This window comes from Chelmon rostratus, chromosome 8 (assembly GCF_017976325.1).
Source record: "Chelmon rostratus isolate fCheRos1 chromosome 8, fCheRos1.pri, whole genome shotgun sequence".
NCBI classification, from domain to species: domain Eukaryota; kingdom Metazoa; phylum Chordata; class Actinopteri; order Chaetodontiformes; family Chaetodontidae; genus Chelmon; species Chelmon rostratus.
In genome coordinates, this window is record NC_055665.1 from 5,617,625 (window position 1) to 5,637,000 (window position 19,376).

The 19,376-nt window shown below is 41.2% G+C and overlaps 1 protein-coding gene across 2 annotated transcripts; it reads left to right on the forward strand.

Annotated features, from left to right (window-relative positions):
• smg5 (SMG5 nonsense mediated mRNA decay factor) lies at positions 1-18,778 on the forward strand. Of its 2 annotated transcripts, none has more exons than XM_041943244.1 (22): positions 1-421; positions 835-933; positions 2,474-2,597; positions 3,491-3,647; positions 4,862-4,951; positions 5,428-5,517; positions 6,604-6,682; positions 6,774-6,899; positions 8,198-8,266; positions 8,685-8,911; positions 9,268-9,405; positions 9,765-10,685; positions 10,872-11,041; positions 11,123-11,198; positions 12,253-12,428; positions 13,947-14,105; positions 14,297-14,356; positions 14,800-14,959; positions 15,997-16,087; positions 16,240-16,314; positions 16,418-16,556; positions 17,866-18,778. In XM_041943244.1, the coding sequence occupies exons 1-22, from the start codon at positions 357-359 to the stop codon at positions 17,947-17,949; spliced, it is 3,375 nt and encodes a 1,124-aa protein (XP_041799178.1). In that variant the 5' UTR covers positions 1-356; the 3' UTR covers positions 17,950-18,778. The 2 variants fall into 2 exon arrangements, with proteins under 2 accessions (XP_041799178.1, XP_041799179.1); XM_041943245.1 differs by having other exon boundaries at positions 9,765-10,679.
• The last annotated feature ends 598 nt before the right edge of the window (positions 18,779-19,376 follow it).

The window sequence follows — 19,376 nt, forward strand, 5'->3', positions numbered from 1 at the left end:
TAGGAATAATGGCCGCCTTCGTAGCAACGGCTGGAACAGGGAACAACACAAGAAGCATATCAGAGCGTTTTAGCTGACCAGGAAGAGCATAAATTACTGGACACCCCCTTCTACCCGGTTTTCAGAACGGATGGGTAGAGGGGGTCTTGCCAAAGGGCATAAGAAACGAAAGAGACTCGGAGGGAAAGGGAGGAAAGCTAACACTACCTTGATAGCTAGCGATAGCTGGCTATCAACACGGTTGTCACTGCCGGGGAACAAACCCGAGTAGCCCTGACAACTGTGTGTCGGTAAGGTTGGAGGAAACGGTGACTAAACGCTGGAGCGTGTGATCAAACAACTGGCATCTCGCTAATATGAGCGGACCAGGGCAGGACAGCGAGCCAGAGGCTAAAGTCCTTCTCATCAAGCGGCTTTACAGGTAAATTGGCGAGGCCGTTTTGCGTGGCTAACCAAGGTGCTAATTGAACGTTGTTGCGCTGGCTAGCTTAGTTAGCCAATCATTGTTTGCTAACACAAGACAGGGTCCACCTATTCTTCCATTCAGTAACATGTCACGGTAGTGAGTAGCTCAAAATCTTTGCATACTCGTCCGTTTAAAATCAGCTAAATCTGACCGGTTAGTCAGCATGCTTTGAGTTAGTGTAGCTTGTGTTAGCTTGTCAAATCGTGATTTAGTTGCATTTTCTTTTACCGCCCTTGTTACAGATAAATGAAACTAAGAATTATGGTTGCTAGCCTTGTAGCCCGCAGTACTTGAGGTTGCATTTTTCTCTGACATCTCTAATCGACTAGTCATTGTGGTAATGGTTTCCATTGACTATCACTACCCAGGGCTGTGGTTGAGTCTGTGCACAAGCTGGATGTCATCATCGGCAGCAAAGCATCCTACAGAGAGGTCTTCAAGCCGGAGAACATAAGCCTTCGCAACAAGTATGTCCCACTGTTTCAGAAGTCTGTGTGTGTGTGTTTGTGTGTGTGGAAAGAGGCAGGAGTGTGATTTAAACCTCAGGCTACATGCAATCGGAGTGTCATCTGGCCAGTTGTTCTGAACATGATTTTGAATTCTCCTGTCAGTCGGTGGCTCACCTCCAGTTCATTTAGCTGACAAAAGTCTGTATTATGCTGTGTTTTGACATCCCACAGCATCGCTGTTCAGACCTGGTGTTCTGTATCCAAAACTATTTAATCCACTCAACATGTTTCATCTATCCAAACTGGACTTTTATGCTTCAATATTGTCAATCTGTGAAAAATTGTAATCTCTGCAAGACCAAACGAAAAGGTTAAATGCTGATTTGTACTCAGTATTACAGCGAGTGAACAGGATTGCAGTTGTTATTTTAATAATGGACACAACAAACTAAAAGCTTTAAAAGAGAAAGAGGAAGTTGGAGGTAAATGTGAGGAAGAGACTTGACTGTGTGTCTACACAGACATAGAGACGGAAGAGATAGTATCTCACATGGCTCAGTGACTGCTTCGGGTGCTAGACGGGCCGTCATTGTGATCAGGGCTGCATGCGGATCTTAAGTGATAAGCTGATAATCAGTTAGAAAATTAATCGGCAAATAATTTGATTATTGGTTAACTGTGTCGGTAATTTTTCCACATAAGATGCCCTTCCTCTGCTAGTTCCAGCTTCTAACTGTGACGATGAGCTCTAGGTAATTATAATGGCCATTTTTCAGTATTTTCTGTCAGTATTTTGTAGTCTAAGCAATGAATCAGTTAAACAAGAAAACAGTTGTCAGGCTAATCTAAAATGAGATTAATCTTTTGTTTCATGTGTATTTACACTACAGTACAAGGGCGCATGCATCCCTGACTACCTCTGAATGTGGCACGAGTGATTAGATTTCACTGCACGCATTTTGGGATGATTTTACACTTGTATTAAGAGGTATCAATGACCAACCAGTTCTCCCAAGACATTGTTTAGTTGCAGTGCTTTAGTCCTATATTGTACTTCAATTTCAAATGGGATAATTTGGTACCTCTGCAAGATGAGGCTCATGTTATTGTTTAGTGTTGTATTATCCTCTTCTCTCTGAATAATGGATGACCCAAGCAGAGAAGCATCTCTTCAAAGAAGAGATAATGAGAAATACTGCATGCACTTGCCTAAATGTATTAACATAATCTTGTCATTGGCTGCTCACATGAAGTGGTGACTGAGATTTCACAATGTTCTGGTCAACTCTGACTTTTAAATAATATTACACTGACTGTGTGAGTCACATCAGGGAAAGGCGCCCTTAACAGTGATGTCAGAAATATTTCTCTTTGTCACTGATGTAGTGTCCATAAAATAGGGCTGCAACTAATGATTATTTTCATTTTTTACTTTTTACTTAGCCCCACCTGTTCATGTAAAACTAGGCTGTCTCATTGGTCCATTTGTAAAACTGGTGACCCAGCTGCCTCTTTAACCTTTCCATGTATATCTGTTTTTCATTCTGTGTGTTTTCAGGCTTCGGGAGCTTTGTGTGAAGCTGATGTTTCTGCATCCTGCAGACTACGGCCGTAAGGCTGAGGAGCTGCTTTGGAGGAAGGTTTACTATGAGGTCATCCAGGTTATCAAGACCAACAAGAAGGTAACTGGCCCTGCAGCTGAGGAAGAACATCCTCTGTGCATCTGTCAGCCAACAAGTTTTCTGTTGTTAGGTGGCTTGACAACCTGGCTGCCACTTAAAGGTCAACTACAATAACGTCTTTCATTTTGTGGTCACTGGTGTGTAATGTACCTCAGAGACTACAAAGAGTATGTACATGTTATGCCTGGGTGGTCCCAGTGGAAATGAAACCCCTACTAATGTCTACATTTTGCACTTTGCTTTGCTATTAGATTGACAACATTATTGCCCCTATCAAATTTAGCCAGATCATTTCTGAGCTGAAGTCCGTTGTAAAAATTTTGAAGTTTGAGCCAGGCAAATAAAATCACGTACTATGCACTGTGATTCAGGAACTTATGAACTTAAAAATTCTGAATGTTATCAGCAGTTGTGTTTTAGTCATTTGTTGTACATTTGTTTGTTTTAAACACATCCAAGTTAAGTTCATTTCTTAAAGGGGGACTCCACTGATTTTACACATCAAAGTGTGTTTTACACGTTTTGTAGACGTGATAGAGCTGCTTGAAATCTGATGACTCAAGTGATGATGCTTCAAAAATCTGAAGATGTAGAGTTAGAAAGAAGTGATCTTACCTGACCTCTGTAGCCTGCTGCTTCCCTCTGCTTGAAGCTAGCAGCTCAAAGCTATGTTAGCCGTTAGTAGTATAACACACTGTAGTTTTATTTTTTATTCTTATTCACTTTCTTTTGCATTAAAAGGCTTGTCATTGTTATACATGTGCAGTATATTTTAGTAATCCATGCTTTTATACTCTTTTGATGATTGTATGTATGCTATGTACATCCTATTTATTTCTGCTCTGGCCATGTCTCTAATATCTTGGCTTTTTGTCGTCTTTCCTCCACTGTAGCACATCCACAGTCGCAGTGCACTGGAATGTGCCTACCGTACACACCTGATCGCCGGTGTGGGTTTCTACCAACACCTGCTCCTCTACATCCAGTCACATTACCAGCTGGAGCTGCAGGACTGCATCGACTGGACCCATGTCACAGACCCACTGATCGGTCAGATGCTCAAAACACAAATTCACACACAGAAACAGACATGCAAACATGCAAGCAGCGTCTAAAGTCTGACTAAATGTTAAATCATGTGTAACATTCACACATATAAAAACAGGCTGTCTGTTTGTCCATATTTAACATACCTTTATCACTAATAGGCCTTTTTCACTGAAGATGTTTTGACGTAGCAAAGTCGTGAATATTAAAATCAGTGATGGCTGAATTCTGTTTAGCTACGCTGCTTTTAGGATCCTGCTGGTGTGCATGTTGGTTCACTTTTAATGGCTTACTGAAACAATAGAATAGAACCACCATTGTAACCTCTGCTACTAACTCAAAATGCTGCTGTGATAAAGGCCCATTGCAATATAGTTTGTTTCTAGTTTTTAATGCACTCACACAGTGAGAAATGAACCTAAATCCACACACTCTCTTCTTGTGAAAAAGGTGTATATTCCATTCAAATGGTATTATGAGCGATTTGAAACTTGTGGATTTAATAATTAAACTGCATAAACTCCATGGAAGTTTTGGCCTCTTTTACAGTTGAAATGTAAATTAAAATATACTTTCACTCTCCAGATAGTGAACTGTCTGGTCACACCGTTGCATTTACACCAGGTGTTTATTTGTTCGTTGTCTGAGTTCAGTCTGTATCAGATTTCAGTGTGGCCTCTCGCTATGTAAAGCAGACACATAGGTGGAGAAGTGCCAAGTGAGTCTATTGTCAGCAAAGAGAAATAGGCAGGTGCAGGGTCATTTACAGTTGTGTTGTGCAGCCTGTTGTCCTTTGCCTTGGGTGAGCTTGTCTTCCACTCTGTGGTTCGATCAAACACATTGCAGAGATTTCATGTACATATATGGACATGAAATTAATAGATATAATATATGGAGCTCCTGTTGGACTTTCAACAGGTGCTAAATACCAGGGGTAAATAAATATTTTACCTGCAATTCTGTTTTGGAGCTTGAAGTGAAAATTGGTCTTATCAAAAAATTCATAGTTTCTTCTTTGCCAACTTAAACCAAAGCACTCTTGGACATTAACACCTCAGGGACAGAGAATCAGTGCTTCAAGTAATATCTGGGTGCTGTCTCTAGAAAGGAAATTAAGCTCAGTCATTTGTTACATAACGCAGTCATTTTGGTAAGTGCGTCAGCTAAATGCCTGAAATTTAAAAAAAAAAAAAACCTGTGTAATTTTTTTCCCACAGGCCGAAAGAAACCAGTGTCAGCCACCCCCAAGGAGATGGAGTGGGCACAGATGGCCTGCCATCGCTGTCTGGTCTACCTTGGAGATCTAGGTAATAACATGATAATAGAATATGCAATTAATTAATCTCTCTACCCAGCTTGTAGAGGTGTTAGACAGCATGTGTGTGTCATTCAGCGTGGGAAATTTTGGCTTAGCTAAAGAGTGTAATTGGCAGGCTGCCGTTTGGTTGGTTTAGACTTACGTGATACAGAGATATTAGCGTTTCGATTGAATTTACATTATTAAATTAAATATCAGAGAAGCAAATAAAATTGTGTATGCGCCATTTTAGTTTTCCTTTGATGGGGTTAAAGAAAATTGACGGGAATCAGTCAACATTTAATATTTTAGCCTAAGTTTAGGACTTTTGTTTAAGTAATTGTGTCCAGAAACATGCCGTAAATTAATGATGCTCGATGTCTTCAGCCATACTGACTGTGTCCATGGTTGTATTTATTTCATACGCAAAAAAAGTGTTTTCTTAATACTTTTTTTCTTTAACTTTAATGTATGTTTCCTCTGCAGCCCGTTATCAGAATGAACTTGCTGGAGTGGAGGCCGAGCAGCTGGCAGAAAGGTTTTACCATCAGGCCCTGTCTGTCATGCCGCACGTAGGTGAGTGACTAATGTGAGATTTCCTAACACGGCGCTTTGCTGTCGCCATGGTCGGGAACAACCTGGTAAGCTTTGTGGTTTCTGTGCTGGGAGAATGGCAGGAATACCTGTTTCAAAAAAGCTGTGGAAATGCTTTCATCAGACATAATTCTCTCAGTAGCCAGAACAAAAACAATAATGTTAAATCCCATTGTTCAATAGAAAAAAGCAATTGAAGAAAGACGCTGACAAATATGAATTCCGTTATTGTGGATGAAAGTGATGTTCAGATTGCAAACACATTATGCATTCAAACACTATTCAAAGGAAACAAACATTATAAGAAATACATTTATTGGCTTTCTTCCTGAGAGATGGATCCATCCCAGTCACGTCTGTATGCTAAAGTTTGAGCCAGCAGCCTGTTAGCTTAGCTTAGTATAAGGACTGGAGACAGGGAGAAACAGCCAGCCTCGTTCTGTTCACTGCTACATGAACAATAACAAAAACAATGTGAGCATCCATGCTGATCAAAGATAACATTCATAAGATAAGAAAGATAACATAACAACAGTGGTGAATTCAGATGGACTTTGATTGGCCGTCAGAGTTTCTGTCATCCGCTGTCATCGGTACAATTGTGTGGATTCCACCATACAGAGTCAGAAAGTTTTTGAAACTATATATTTATAGTTATTGTTATAGCTCTTGGTTGGTCCTTAATGCTCACTAAATGACAGGGTCTAATTTTTGTTGTTTTTTTAAACATTAAACAAATAAGATATAATGTTTTAATTAGTAAGCTTTAAAGGTGCTGATCAGGTGGAATTTGTACTGTGGTCAGAACTGTATTTGTGGTATAAGTGAGTTACTGATTTATTTGTGAACTTATTTGAAATATTTTGTTACAATATTTTGTAGCATTATGCTGAAGGGACTCATAAAATCATCAAAATAGTAGCTGTCATTTCAGGTTTTCCTGTGAGGTTATTAAATATTATGTTATTTGGTCAAATATTCAGTATTACTACAGTAATCCTCCCTTACTGTTACTGCTACTTACTGTTTATAACTTGTTTATCCATTTCTTCACCCACCTGTCCACAGGAATGCCTTTCAACCAACTGGGCACACTGGCAGGGAGCAAGTTCTACAATGTTGAAGCAACCTACTACTACCTACGCTGGTGAGGAACATTTATGCACAATTATGTGTGATGTTAACAATAGAAACACCCAATAAGTTTAAAGTGTTAACACATACCTCATCTGTGCCAGCATCCAATCAGACGTCCCCTTTGAGGGTGCCTACGGCAACCTGAAGCGCCTGTTTGACAAAGCTGCCAAGATGTACCACCAAGTGAAGAAGCAGGAAATGAAAAAGCTGTCTCCATCTCGGCAAAGGTCAGCAGGATTCATCGGACTTGAGAGGGTCTGATAAATCTGCGCACACATGAAAATAAGCCCCGAGAGAAATGTGGGAAAACAGCTACTGATCAGTCCCAGGTCATGCAGTGTGTAACAACCCAGTTTAGACCCTCAAGTTTGTTCTTAGAGGGTTTGTTTCTAGTTTATCTGTAAATTAAAATATGCTCATTTATATTTTCTTTCATATTTGACCAATGCAGCCCGAGTCTTTTTGATCTTTATTCAATTTGCTTTCCAGGATAATGAGTACACACGTCCATAAGTTCCTCTGAGGCCTCCTTAGATCATGCGCCCTCTCTGGACAGCAGTGGTAGTACTAATAGTTTACACTTGCTTATCTGCTACAAATTGGTCTGAAATAAACACGATATTTTGACTTCTTTGAGCTGACATCCCAGAGCAATTTTAATCTTTATCTCTAATCTTTAATTACATCATTAGCGACTGGCTTGCCTTCCATTTGAATCACAAAGGAACTCTAACCAGTGGTGAGATAAAGCAGCATCTCTCTGCAGATGGGATTAGATAATTGATGATCCCTGTGGGGAAAATAGATTGTTGAAGTAACAAAAGTAACAGGAATCAAACACACACACAGGAATCAACAGACAAACACGCACACAAATGAAGAATGTGAAATAATCATTTCAAGAGATGTTGCCTGATGTGTAGAAGAAAAACACCTCTCCGGGTGTCCAGGTGTAGGTCATGTCATGATTCTGGACTATTAGAGTATCTAAAGGAAGAGCTGAACAGGTTTGCATGTTGAGATACATTATCAGCAATGTTTGATGGTACATTTGCACAGTTCACGTACCATCAGGGCGATTTAAATTACCATTATGCATGAAGCAAATAAGATTAACAAATTGCTTTGCCACTTTGATCAGAAAGCAAAGCTGTTTTTGCTTCAGTGACATTGATAACGCTCAACTCAGCAGTGGTGTGTTCAAATATTTTGCATTATTAGAAATGTATCACATCCAGTATCCACATTTTGGGTAATATGCTTAGTAGCTTTTCTGCCAACAATTGTTGTGATGATGTGATTGTTACCACACTTGTGTTGCTTTTACATTTTTGTTTTTGTACAGATTAAACAAAAGGGATATGTCTTGTTAATTAGTGATCTCAAGAGATGCTGGTAGGCTGATTGTTTTGGCAATCTTAGCCATAATAAAAGCAGTGATACAGCACCAAAATGCTCAAAATTTTAATACGAAGTGAAAATATCTGTAATCTATGATTTCTTACATTTTGTCTTTTTTATGCAGATCAAAAGACATTAAGCGCCTCCTGGTGAGCTTCATGTACCTTCAGAGCCTGCTGCAGCCTAAGAACAGGTGAGTGCTTGTGCTGTCACTCAGTCCACAGTGGAAATCATTTTCCACATTTTCAAACGTTAACCATTTTATTGGTATGTGAAGACTAAACAAACACAGCCTGTTGTGCATGTTTGAATGATTGCCGTCTGTATTATCTAACCTCTTACCTGCACCAGTGATATCAAAGTCAAATATTTGGTTTTGTGAGTGTTAACCAAAGTTCATATTATACACCGGCGGACACAACATGGTGATTCCAGAGTTTACAGCCTGTAGAAATGTTCACACACGCTGATTTAACGAACAACATCATGAAACTTGGTCACCCCACTTGGTTCATTGTAGTATTGACCTTTAATTATTCATTGTTTCCTTGTGTTCACCTTGTATTTTTAATCCATTCTTCATTATGTTGCCTCCCCTCCGCTGTCTCTAGTTTAATGGAGACGGAGCTCACGTCACTCTGCCAGTCGGTGCTGGAGGACTTCAACCTGGTGCTGTTTTACCTGCCGCTGCCGACACATAGCAGCGCTCACCACTCTCCCAGCGAGGAAGAGGAGGAGCAGCAGCATGCTGACAGCTCCTGCCCTGTGCTGCCTGACACCCTCGTCTTCAAGATGGTGGTCACTTGTCTGATGGTGGTGCACAGCCTTAAGAGGGGAGGTCAGTGAATGAACAGTAGCTTTTGTCTTTAAATGTTTAAAAGCTACAATATCATTTCAGTATCATCAGTGGGCCTAGATTGGACATTTAACGGTGGACAAATAAACTTGTCACCACTCACTGGTGGATAAGCTATTTGAAACAGTGACACTGTTTAAGATCATATCTTTGGCATTTCTTGTCATTTATTGACTCTTCACTGACATGATATACGTGCATTAAGCTCATATTAGTCAATATATACTGACCTGGCCGATTTACTAGTTTTGGCTATTTATACCAAACTAAAAAATGCTGTCATGTGGTGGTGTATGTCAGGTGTATTTATTCTAACAGATATGGTATTGTGTCTTTAGGATCAAAGCAGTACAGTGCATCCATTGCTTTTACTCTGGCGCTGTTCTCCCATCTGGTGAACCACGTCAACATCCGGCTGCAGGCCGAACTGGAGGAAACCGAGACCCAGGTGCCTCCACTTCACACCGACACCACAGGTAAGAGAGGAAATCTCCATATCTGGAACTGCAAGTAAATGTAAGGCTAAAAAAAAACTCCTCGTAAGTCAGCACACTACAGGAAATCTCTGAACACAGATCAATGCATCAATCCCAATGTATCCTCATCAGCAACATCCTTTAGGATTTAAGAACTGCTCTTTGTTGTCTAACCCTTTTGGGAGATCTACAGAAGTATGTGAAGTTTTTACAAGTCAAGAGCAATTTAAAGTTGAACGCATTCATTCACACTCTGATATGCTCTTTCAAGAAGAACAGTTGTTTTATATGTGAAATTTGTAGTTAGAACAACCTGAATGAAAACAAAAAAGGCAGTGAGTTTTTCTTCTCTTGTCTAGATGACCTGGAGGTGAGGGATCTGTCAGCTCCGCCGACAAATCGCTCTGATGAGAAGCCTCTGCAGAATGGCTCCCTGGAGCAAGAAGATGAGGAGGAGGAGGAGAAGGACGAAGATGGCTGTGAAAGGGTCGGTGCCAAAAATCATGGCAGTGCGGAAGACCAGCACAAATTGGAGGAAGAGAAACAGAGGCAGAAGAAGAAGTACTCCCGCCTGTCTAGACTCCGCCGACGCCGCTGTGCCCGCAAGGACACCCGAGGAGAGGACGAGAGCGACCTGAGCGAAGGCTTTGAGAGCGAAGAAGACGAAGATGACGATGACGAGAGGAGGGGTCACGCTGATTCAACAGGTGGCACCACGACGGGGACCCCACCCAATCCTCCACCTGTCAGGAAGGAGACTAAGAGAGACCACCTGGGAGAGGAGGGCAGCTGGGGGAGTGGATCAGAGGAGGAGGAGGAAGGAGGAACGGCATTCGATGTAGAGACGGACTCAGACATGAACAGCCAGGAGTCTCGCTCAGACCTGGAAGACATAGAGGACACGGAGAGCTCAGACAACTTGGAAGGTCAGCCACGGGAGCACCAGGATGAAGAGGAAGATGAAGACCAAGGCAAGGAAGAAGGAGGAGACAGGGACGGAGACACACCTCCAACCACTAACGGGCCTCTGCCCAGCGACTCTAGCATCAGCAGTAACCTCCAGGCCATGTCCTCACAACTCTTCCAGGCAAAGCGCTGCTTCCGCCTGGCACCAACCTTCAGCAACATGCTGCTGAGGCCTCAAGCCTCATCTTCCTCTGGGATTCCCACCCCTACTGACACCTCTGCTCCCCCCTCCCAAGAGACACCCCCTCCTCCAGGGGATTCACCCTGCGATATGAACCCTGGTACTGCCAACGGAACCAATGATAATGATAATGGTAATGTGGTGTGTGTGTGTGTGTGTGTGTGTGTGTGTGTGTGTGTGTGTGTGTGTGTGCGCGCACGCGTGCGTGCGTGTGCGTGCTTTTCATCGGGTCCTTTTTTAATAGATTCACAAAGACCTCACAATGCCACTTTGTTGAAAACAAACTTTTCTTGTTTTGTTGTTGTGTCACTTCCTCTAGACTTGGACTCTGATTCAGAAGACAGCCAACACAGTACTCAATCAGTACACAGTGAGAAAACCCTCTTAGAGAAGCTGGAGATCCTGACCAATCAAGGGTTGATCCAGGTGGTAAAGGTCTTTGTCGACTGGCTAAGGACAAACACTGACATTATCCTCACATGTGCACAGGTAAGCGGGCAGAATGTCCTGCTTTGTCTACGAAGCATCGATATTTTAGGACAATATTTAATTAAGTGGTTCTCTCTGCAGAGTTCTCAAAGCCTGTGGAACCGACTCTCTGTTCTGCTCAACCTGCTACCAGATGGCAGTAAGATGCTCGAGGCTGGTGAGTTGCTGATAGACTGCATAGATATTAATGTGTTGTACAGCGAAGGCACAGGATGGCACAACTGTGTCTAGATTTTAATTCCCACTAACATTAAAATATGCTTTGAGTCACTGAGTAAAGACATTAACTAAACCACTTATTTAAAGATGCTGTTTTGAGACATTTTGGGAACTACATTTATTTGCTCTCTTGCCAAGAGTTAAATGACAAGACCAATACCACTCTCATGTCTGTGCGCTAAAAATTAAGCCAGAACTAGCAGGTAATTCGTTTTGCATAATCAGGGAACTAGTCTGGCTATGTCCAAAGATAAAAACAAACAAAAAACTATCTGCCTCCTAGAACCTCAAATTTTTACTAATTTGTTTTATCTAGTTTGTTTAAAGCATACAAAAAAACTGACATGTAAAAATGATCGTTTGTGGTTGCATACTAGAACTGCTTCTTGGCCAAGCCAGTGACTTCCCAGCAGTCACATGGAGAGGACTCTCTGAAAACTTGCCCGGCCAAGAAATAGTTCCAGCTTGTAAGAACCTCTAAAGCCACAACTTGTGTTTTTACATTTCAGGATTTGTGAAGATTAAACAGATTTTTCTAAACACTTGGCAGAGCCACGCTCGCTGTATTCCCTCTGTTTCTAGTCTTTATGCTAAGATAAGCCACTCACCTGCTGGTTATTCCTTCATATTCAGCGTACAGACACAAGAATGGTATAAATCTTCTCTATATCTAACTAATCTAACCTTTCAATGAATCATCACATTAACTTACTAAAACAACTGTATTTTTTATCATTACCGATATTATTGCTTGGTGTTGAAGTTGAATCGATCAATCAACATGTGATTTTGCATGTTAGTTGATATTTTCTGTGTTGAATGTCAGTTTTGTCGGTATCTCTGAGCCCTGCGCTGTGTGCACTCACTGAACAAACAGATCTTGCACTCAGCTCTCACACTGAATATTGGTCTCCCTGTGTCATTCTTACACACTAATGACTTCGCTCTGAGTCTACTGCTCGTTTATTTATTTATTCGTGTGTGTACTGCAGAGCTTGGTCTGAACACAGAGGTGACAGAGCTGTTAAATGAGTGTGAGCAGCCCGGTTTGGTCCAGAGTCTGCTGCTGCCTGAGGATTTGGCTCTGCGGCACCTGCCTGCTCTCAGCGTAGCTCACCGCCGTCTCGATTTCGCTCGCCGCAACCCCTCCCTCAGCCCTCTACAGGAGGTACACACACACACACACACACACACACACACACACACACATGATTCAGCTTTTACAGATGTTCAATCTTGGTTAAAACACTGGAAAACACAAAAAGGCACCAGCTCCACCATGCAAATTGCCAGTTCAATTGCCTTTTTATGAGCCAGTAAGTTTGCCAATATCAAAACAGGATAATTATGTTCAACAAAACTATTTTGAATGTACAGTATCTCTATAATTACTGAAATTTCAAGAAAATATGTGCTCAGAATCCAAACATATCTTACTTTTAAAAACTCCCTCACTGCTCATTTTGGCTCTCATGTGATGCTCAACTTAGTATTTTTAGGTTTTGGATTATTGGTCAGACGAATCAAGCAATTCAAAGACATCAGTCTTGGTTGTCCATCATATACATACAGACATACTGCCAGTGTTTAGAGCTGATGGGTTCTCTGAAGTTTATTCTGTCCTTGTTGATGATCACCAGGAAACCATCAAATTATGTTGACTCATACGAAAGTATGAATAAAATTTCTCTTCAAAAGACGTCAACTTTTATCGACTTTAGATTATTTAAGAAAACAATCTGCATATAAATTGATTATGGAAATAATCCTCTTATAAAGCCTTGAAGCAAGTCAGGTTAATTTAGGCAACTGCTGTTTGCACCCAGGCGTCACTTTGTCGCTGGTTATACTGCGTCACCTGGTGACAATTGTAAAGAGCCAAATAGTCACTGTGTGACTATTCTCACCTGGGTACAGATAAACACTCCATTGAGTTAACTTTCTGGCCATTTGGGGACAGCACAACACACATGTAACACTACATTTATGTAGTATCACCTTCATGAAGTTGTTGCGGGGAACGTCTTAGCAAAAAGTTGCTTATTTACACATCCAGGTGACAAAGGGCAACACAAGCATTTATTTGGAGTCATGTTGCTGACTGCATAACAAATGTACTGTAATTCCAATATTTCGCTCTCCAAAAACTCCTGAGGGAAATGTCTGGCTCATTAGCAGCTAAATGCTCCACTCTGCTAGTTGCTAACTTTGTCTGCTGTTTGGTGGTTGGCAGGTCAGTTGGTTTTATGAGGTTTTTTGAGAGCGTCTGAAAAAACAGCTGCCTGCTGCGGTCGAAAACGGCACTGACGATAGCAGAGGCGCCGAACCAGAACTGTTCAGATGTGAAACCAAAGCAATGAGTTGAAAAGATGCTAAAAATGTCTGTAGAGCTGAAGAGAGCTGCTGAGTCAGGTGATAACTTTCTGTGGGGTCATCACTTCAAGTGACACCCTTCGCATTACATTAAGTCACTTGATCAATTTTTGATGTATATTTAAAACATTGGTAAGTATATTGTATGCATTTAATATATATGGGTACAGTTCAACCCAGATTCCAAAAGAGTTGGGACATTGACCCCGAAACATGTTAAGACACACATTGAAACATTTTGCAGTTGAGGTAAAAGTCCTTTGAAGTTGATTCATTCAAACACTAACACACTTCGCTTCTCTCTTTCCTCCAGTGTGTGGTGCGAGTGTGTTGCATTCGCAGTTTTGGCCACTTCCTGACAAATCTCCAGGGCAACGTGCTTCACTTCAACCCGGAGGCGGGAATCTTCACTAGCATCAGCCAGTCGGAACAGGATAACCTGGTGCAGCAGGCCAAGGCCCAGTTCCGAATGGTGAGTGACATCTGAACAATGAAAAGAAGATCCACATGGGGCCAGCACCTCTTCATGTCTCATTATTGTGTGTGCCAGTGAAAATGTGGCTAATTTTTAATTAATGACCTGGAACTAAAATGTCTTTTACTTGTGAGCAGAGCAGCTGTCCCTTTTGATGTTGACTCTCCTGCCTTTATGTTTATTTCCAGGCTGAAGAGGAGGCTCGTCGAAATCGCTTAATGAGGGATATGGCCCAGCTTCGTCTACAGGTTTTTAATATTACCACTCTGTCCACTGACTGTTTACCCAAGCAGTGATACAGCTTTGTGCCGATACAGTCATCACTGCCAAACATTTTACCTTTGAGAGATGGAAAATATTGACAAAAATAGCATTTTTTTCCTTTTTGTTTGTGTAGAAAAATGTATTAAAACAAATTATAGAAAGAAAATATTGTTACCTGTTTATTAAGTTTAAGATCCACTTTCATTTGCATATTGGCTGTTGTGAAAAATCTTTGCAAGGAGGCATCTGGTTGACTTGACATAAACATGAACCAGGTGAATCAGCACTGACTAAAATCATCTGATGGACTTAAACAGTGTAGGAACCCTGAGATAGTCATATTCCTGTGACCATAGAACCCACATGCACATCTTACAGTTATCACACACTCAGCTGTTCTGTCTCTTTTCCTGTTTGTTCCTTGCAGTTGGAGGTGTCGCAGCTAGAGGGCAGCCTTCAGCAGCCTAAGGCCCAGTCATCCATGTCTCCCTACCTGGTGCCAGACACAGCTGCTCTCTGCCAGCATCTGAACCTCATCCGGCAGCTGGCCGGCAGCGGCTGCTTCATCATCATCATCCCACGAACAGGTCAGTGCAACGCTTCATCCTCTGTCTGTCCTTAGCGGCACGTTGTGGTGTGTTCAGGTGCCCGTGTGTGTCCCCCGCTGATGTGTAACAAGGTAGATGGTGGCAATTCAAAATTTATTGCAGACTATTCTTGAAATCAGTAATCTTACATAATGTTACTTCATATCTGGCACTAGACCTAACATTGACATTATCCAGAACAATATATATCAGGTTATCTTCAGGTTTTGAAAAGTCTTAAAAAACAACAAATTAAGTTTCCTCCAAAAAAGGCTACAAAAGACGTTTAAAAAGTCTTACATTTGCAGACATTTTATTGTTTAATTTTATTGTTTCAGTCAGCACCATCAGACCTGGAGCAGACTGTTGATTGTAGTAGAATAATGCTTATTGTCTCAAATAATGGTAATGTTAATTATAGCTAAAACTAAAATGAATTAATGATTTTCAATTGATCAATACATCCTTCTATTTTCTGGCGCTTTTGTGAGGTCATCCTAATTAAATTAATTATATCCTTTGGAATTAGTTACACACTAGAGGAAAGTGCAGAGGAAGTGATTTAATAGTGAATAATTGTCCATTTCATCCCTGCTGGTTTTCCACCGTACTTTGGTAATTTGGCTGGTATAATTGTGAAACGGGTATTAAATTGGATTCTACAAAGTCTTACGTTTGTCTTGCAGAAAGCCTGATATACACAGGCACAAGTTTATTGCCAAACAATAAATCCGGGACATTTGGCCTCCGATTTTAGTCGACTGCATGTCCAGAAGTCTTTTATTTAGTGCAGCAGATTCAAAACCAAATATTCAACCGTCATTTTTGTGTGGTGTCAGTCTTGCTTTTCTCATCTTATCACAGATAGATGCTTCTTTTTTATGGTTGGTCTAGATTATTATTATATTATTTTGCATTTGATCATCTTTTGAGTGAATTATTAGATTTGTTGTGTCTTTTGTCTTTTCACAAACTCAGTTTCTGATTCAAATGGTCAATCTGAATGTTTTTGCTGACTGTTTGCTTCTGTGTTGTAGTGATTGATGGACTTGACAGGTTGAAGAAAGAAAACGCCGGTGCGAGGGATGGCATCCGTTTCCTAGAGTCTGAATTTCGCAAAGGCAACAGGTGAATGCTCGCATGTTTGATGACTGCTGAAGCTTCCTGACCCACCTTTCTCAGAGAGCGATGTGAAATGGCTTTTTGTTCCTTCTGATATGTTGAACCTCACTTTTAATTTTGAGGATTTCCTAAATATTCTGTGTCACATCCTTCTGTAGGTACATACGCTGCCAGAAGGAGTCGGGTCGAAGTTTCGAAAGAGATAAACTGAAACGTCAGGACATTGAAGCCTGGTAAACGTGGCTCCCCTTCAGCAGTTACCTCTGCGTGTTTTCTGACATACTCACTGGATGAGTGCCACTTCTGTTTTGATTTGTCCTTTTTTTTTATTTGAAGGCATTTATACAAGATGGTGGACAGCTGTCGTCAGCTAACAGTCTCCCAGAGCAACGGAGATGAAGACACAGCGGGCATGGTGACCATTCTCACTGGCCATCAGGTGGAAGGGCTTTGCACTCGGTCAGCAGCGATGAAGGTCGGTCACTCGCTGGATTTTCTTCCATTACAGTCAAGAAACCATTGTCTAATTAATGAAGTTTAATGTTCTTCATTTTCTGCTGTATTTTAGCTACAGTGCTGTGTTTATCACTGCTCTGTTCCCGAAAACACACATTTTAACACGGTATATAACATCGTAAGAAATCTTTGTTTTTCAGGAATATATCTTTGTGTAGTATCTGATTTAATTTGGAAGTAAATGTTCCGTCAGTTTAAAGCTGATATCCCAGTTTTCATACAGTTCCTCCACAGTCGTCTAGTGATTTCATTTGGACAAAATCTTATTTTTTTGAGAATAATTACAGGTGAAGATTTTCACATTTAAAAAATAAATAAAAATGAACGCAAATAAACTTTTAACAACTGTCTGATTTGGATGAAACACCAAGGGATGATGCACTTTTGTGCTAATTCACCCAAAGATGCATCTGTCATTGAAGAAAGACACATTAACTTGTCACCTAACCACTGATGGCAGAAATTAGAGCTTGGCCAATAAATCAGCTGGACTGATATTATTGGTCAGCACTGGCTTTTCACAGATATGTTGGTGTATACTGTATGTCAACTTAGAGGAAATATATATACAGAAATATGTTTGAGGACATGTAGAACATTCCATAGTTTGTTCCAGTGTTTTAAACTGTAAAATGTCCTGCTCAGTGCATATCAAGTCCACATTTTTAGCATCTGTGTGATCATAATCAAATATTTTAGTTTTTCATTTGCTGACGTTGAAGACAATAATGTTAGCCCACCAGAGTTTAACATCAAATATTAATATATAATATTAATTAAAGTATAAGAGAGGGATGAGACCTGATTAATCTTTCAGACTGGGATAACGGTGCACCTTTTCGGACTGTCAGGGCAGTCATGTTGCTGCCCTCAACTGTACACACAAAAAGCGATGGAAGTAGTTCCTGCATACTTTCTTACCTCCATACACACATCCAATCACGGCAAGATGTAGATTTTAAATTTCAGACAGTTAGAAAAGTCTCAGACTCATCTTTCCCAGGTCTGGCATCAGAAAGTTGGAGGGGGAGGCGGTTTAAGATGCTGGTTAACAAGCCAACCAGCACTTTAGTTGAAGCACACTGACACTTTCATGCTTTGTAGATTTGCCAGCCATTTTTAAATCTGCCTTTCTCGTCAATAGACGTGTCTTTAAAAAACATTTGCATTGGCTATTATGACTAAAAATGCATGTAAAAGAACTGTACATTAAAATAGAGGACAGGTTTCATATCTATCTCCATGTCTCTTCTTCTGTCCCCGGCCAGGCGGCGGTCCAGGCGGCGGGCTCGGCAGGCATGGAGCTGAAGAACATCGTGGAGTTCTACCGGCAGTGGAAGGAGATTGGCTGAGAGGTCAAACGGGGGCAGCTGTCGGCGCTGCGAACAGCTGATCGATCACAACACTCGCTCCCTCTCTCTCTCTCCCACTCTTTTGCTCTGTGTGTATCTGCGTCTCCAAAGGCAAAAAAAACAACTCAAAAGAAAGCTGAATCGAAGGAAAGAGTTAAAGCGTAGAAGGGTGGAAAAGTTAAAACAGCGGAGTGAAAAAAAGAGAAATGCGGGCGAAACGGCGCTATAAGAAACAGCAGATCTCCCACCTCCCACTCCCATTCCTAAACATAAAGAGTGACCCCTAGTGGTCGGGGTGCGGAAAACGGTGGGGGAACGCTACTCAACTTTTAAGTGCCCCTGGTTCACACCCTAACCAGGAATACACTGTATATGTTAGCAAACGAGTACATACGTGTCGAGAGAGAAACCGCACACACACACACACACACATAAACACGTTCATGCTCAGATGAATCCATATAGATATTTAGAGCAGTGGTTTGGATTTCCGTTCCCTCCTCCCCTTTCCCCTCAGTCTGCATTTGACAAACAGGGTTAAGAATGCGGGGGTCTGGCAGGGCTGCGTTTTGGAAAGTTGAGGGTGTATGACGACAACTTTAAGACAGAGGAAACACACACTGTCCACCTGACACCTGAGGCTTCCACCCTGACTAAACAAAGCAGGCGTTTGGCCTCTGGGAGTGGTTGAGGAAGACAAATGTACACTTCTCCAGAATCGGTTTCTTTCCTCTGTGGCTTTTTTAAAAACTTTATTTGGTTTTGTTTTTCTTTATTTGCAGTGTACTTTTGTGACCAGTGACCTATATATTGTGTTTTCTCTGTATGAGAAGAGAAAAGGAAAAAAAAAAAACATGACAGGTGTCGCCCTGTTAAAAGTTTTAATTTGGATTTTATTTTTGTACCCAAATGATGTTTATTTTGCTTTTTGTAAGCTAAATCTGAATGACGTATGCAAGAATGTTAAAAGGTAAGGGAAGGGGTTGCTGTTGTACGTTGATCCACTGAACGAGTCCGTCAGATCTGAAAATTAAAAAAGAAACTATAATCCAGAATTTATTTAACAAGGTGTCACGTTAGAGGGAGGAGGGAGGTAGACGCTGGTTAGCCTCAGGTTGTAGCTTGTCATCGAGGAGGCTCAGAAGAGAGGGGCCAGCTGACTTTCCCAGAGGAATGTGGGTTGTGTTTGGACCCCTGTAAACTCCTGAAATGTGTCCCATCTACATCACCATTTCCATCGTGACTGTCCCATCATGCACAGTGCAAAAGAAAACCAGTATATGTGTGTGGCCATGCATTGAACAATAAAAAGATACTCATATGAGATGATGACGTCTATCTTCTTACCATTCCTCTGTGCAAACAGCCCCTTATTGTGAGAATAACAATTAATGCTGAAACAGTTAATCAATTGATCCAGAGAAAAT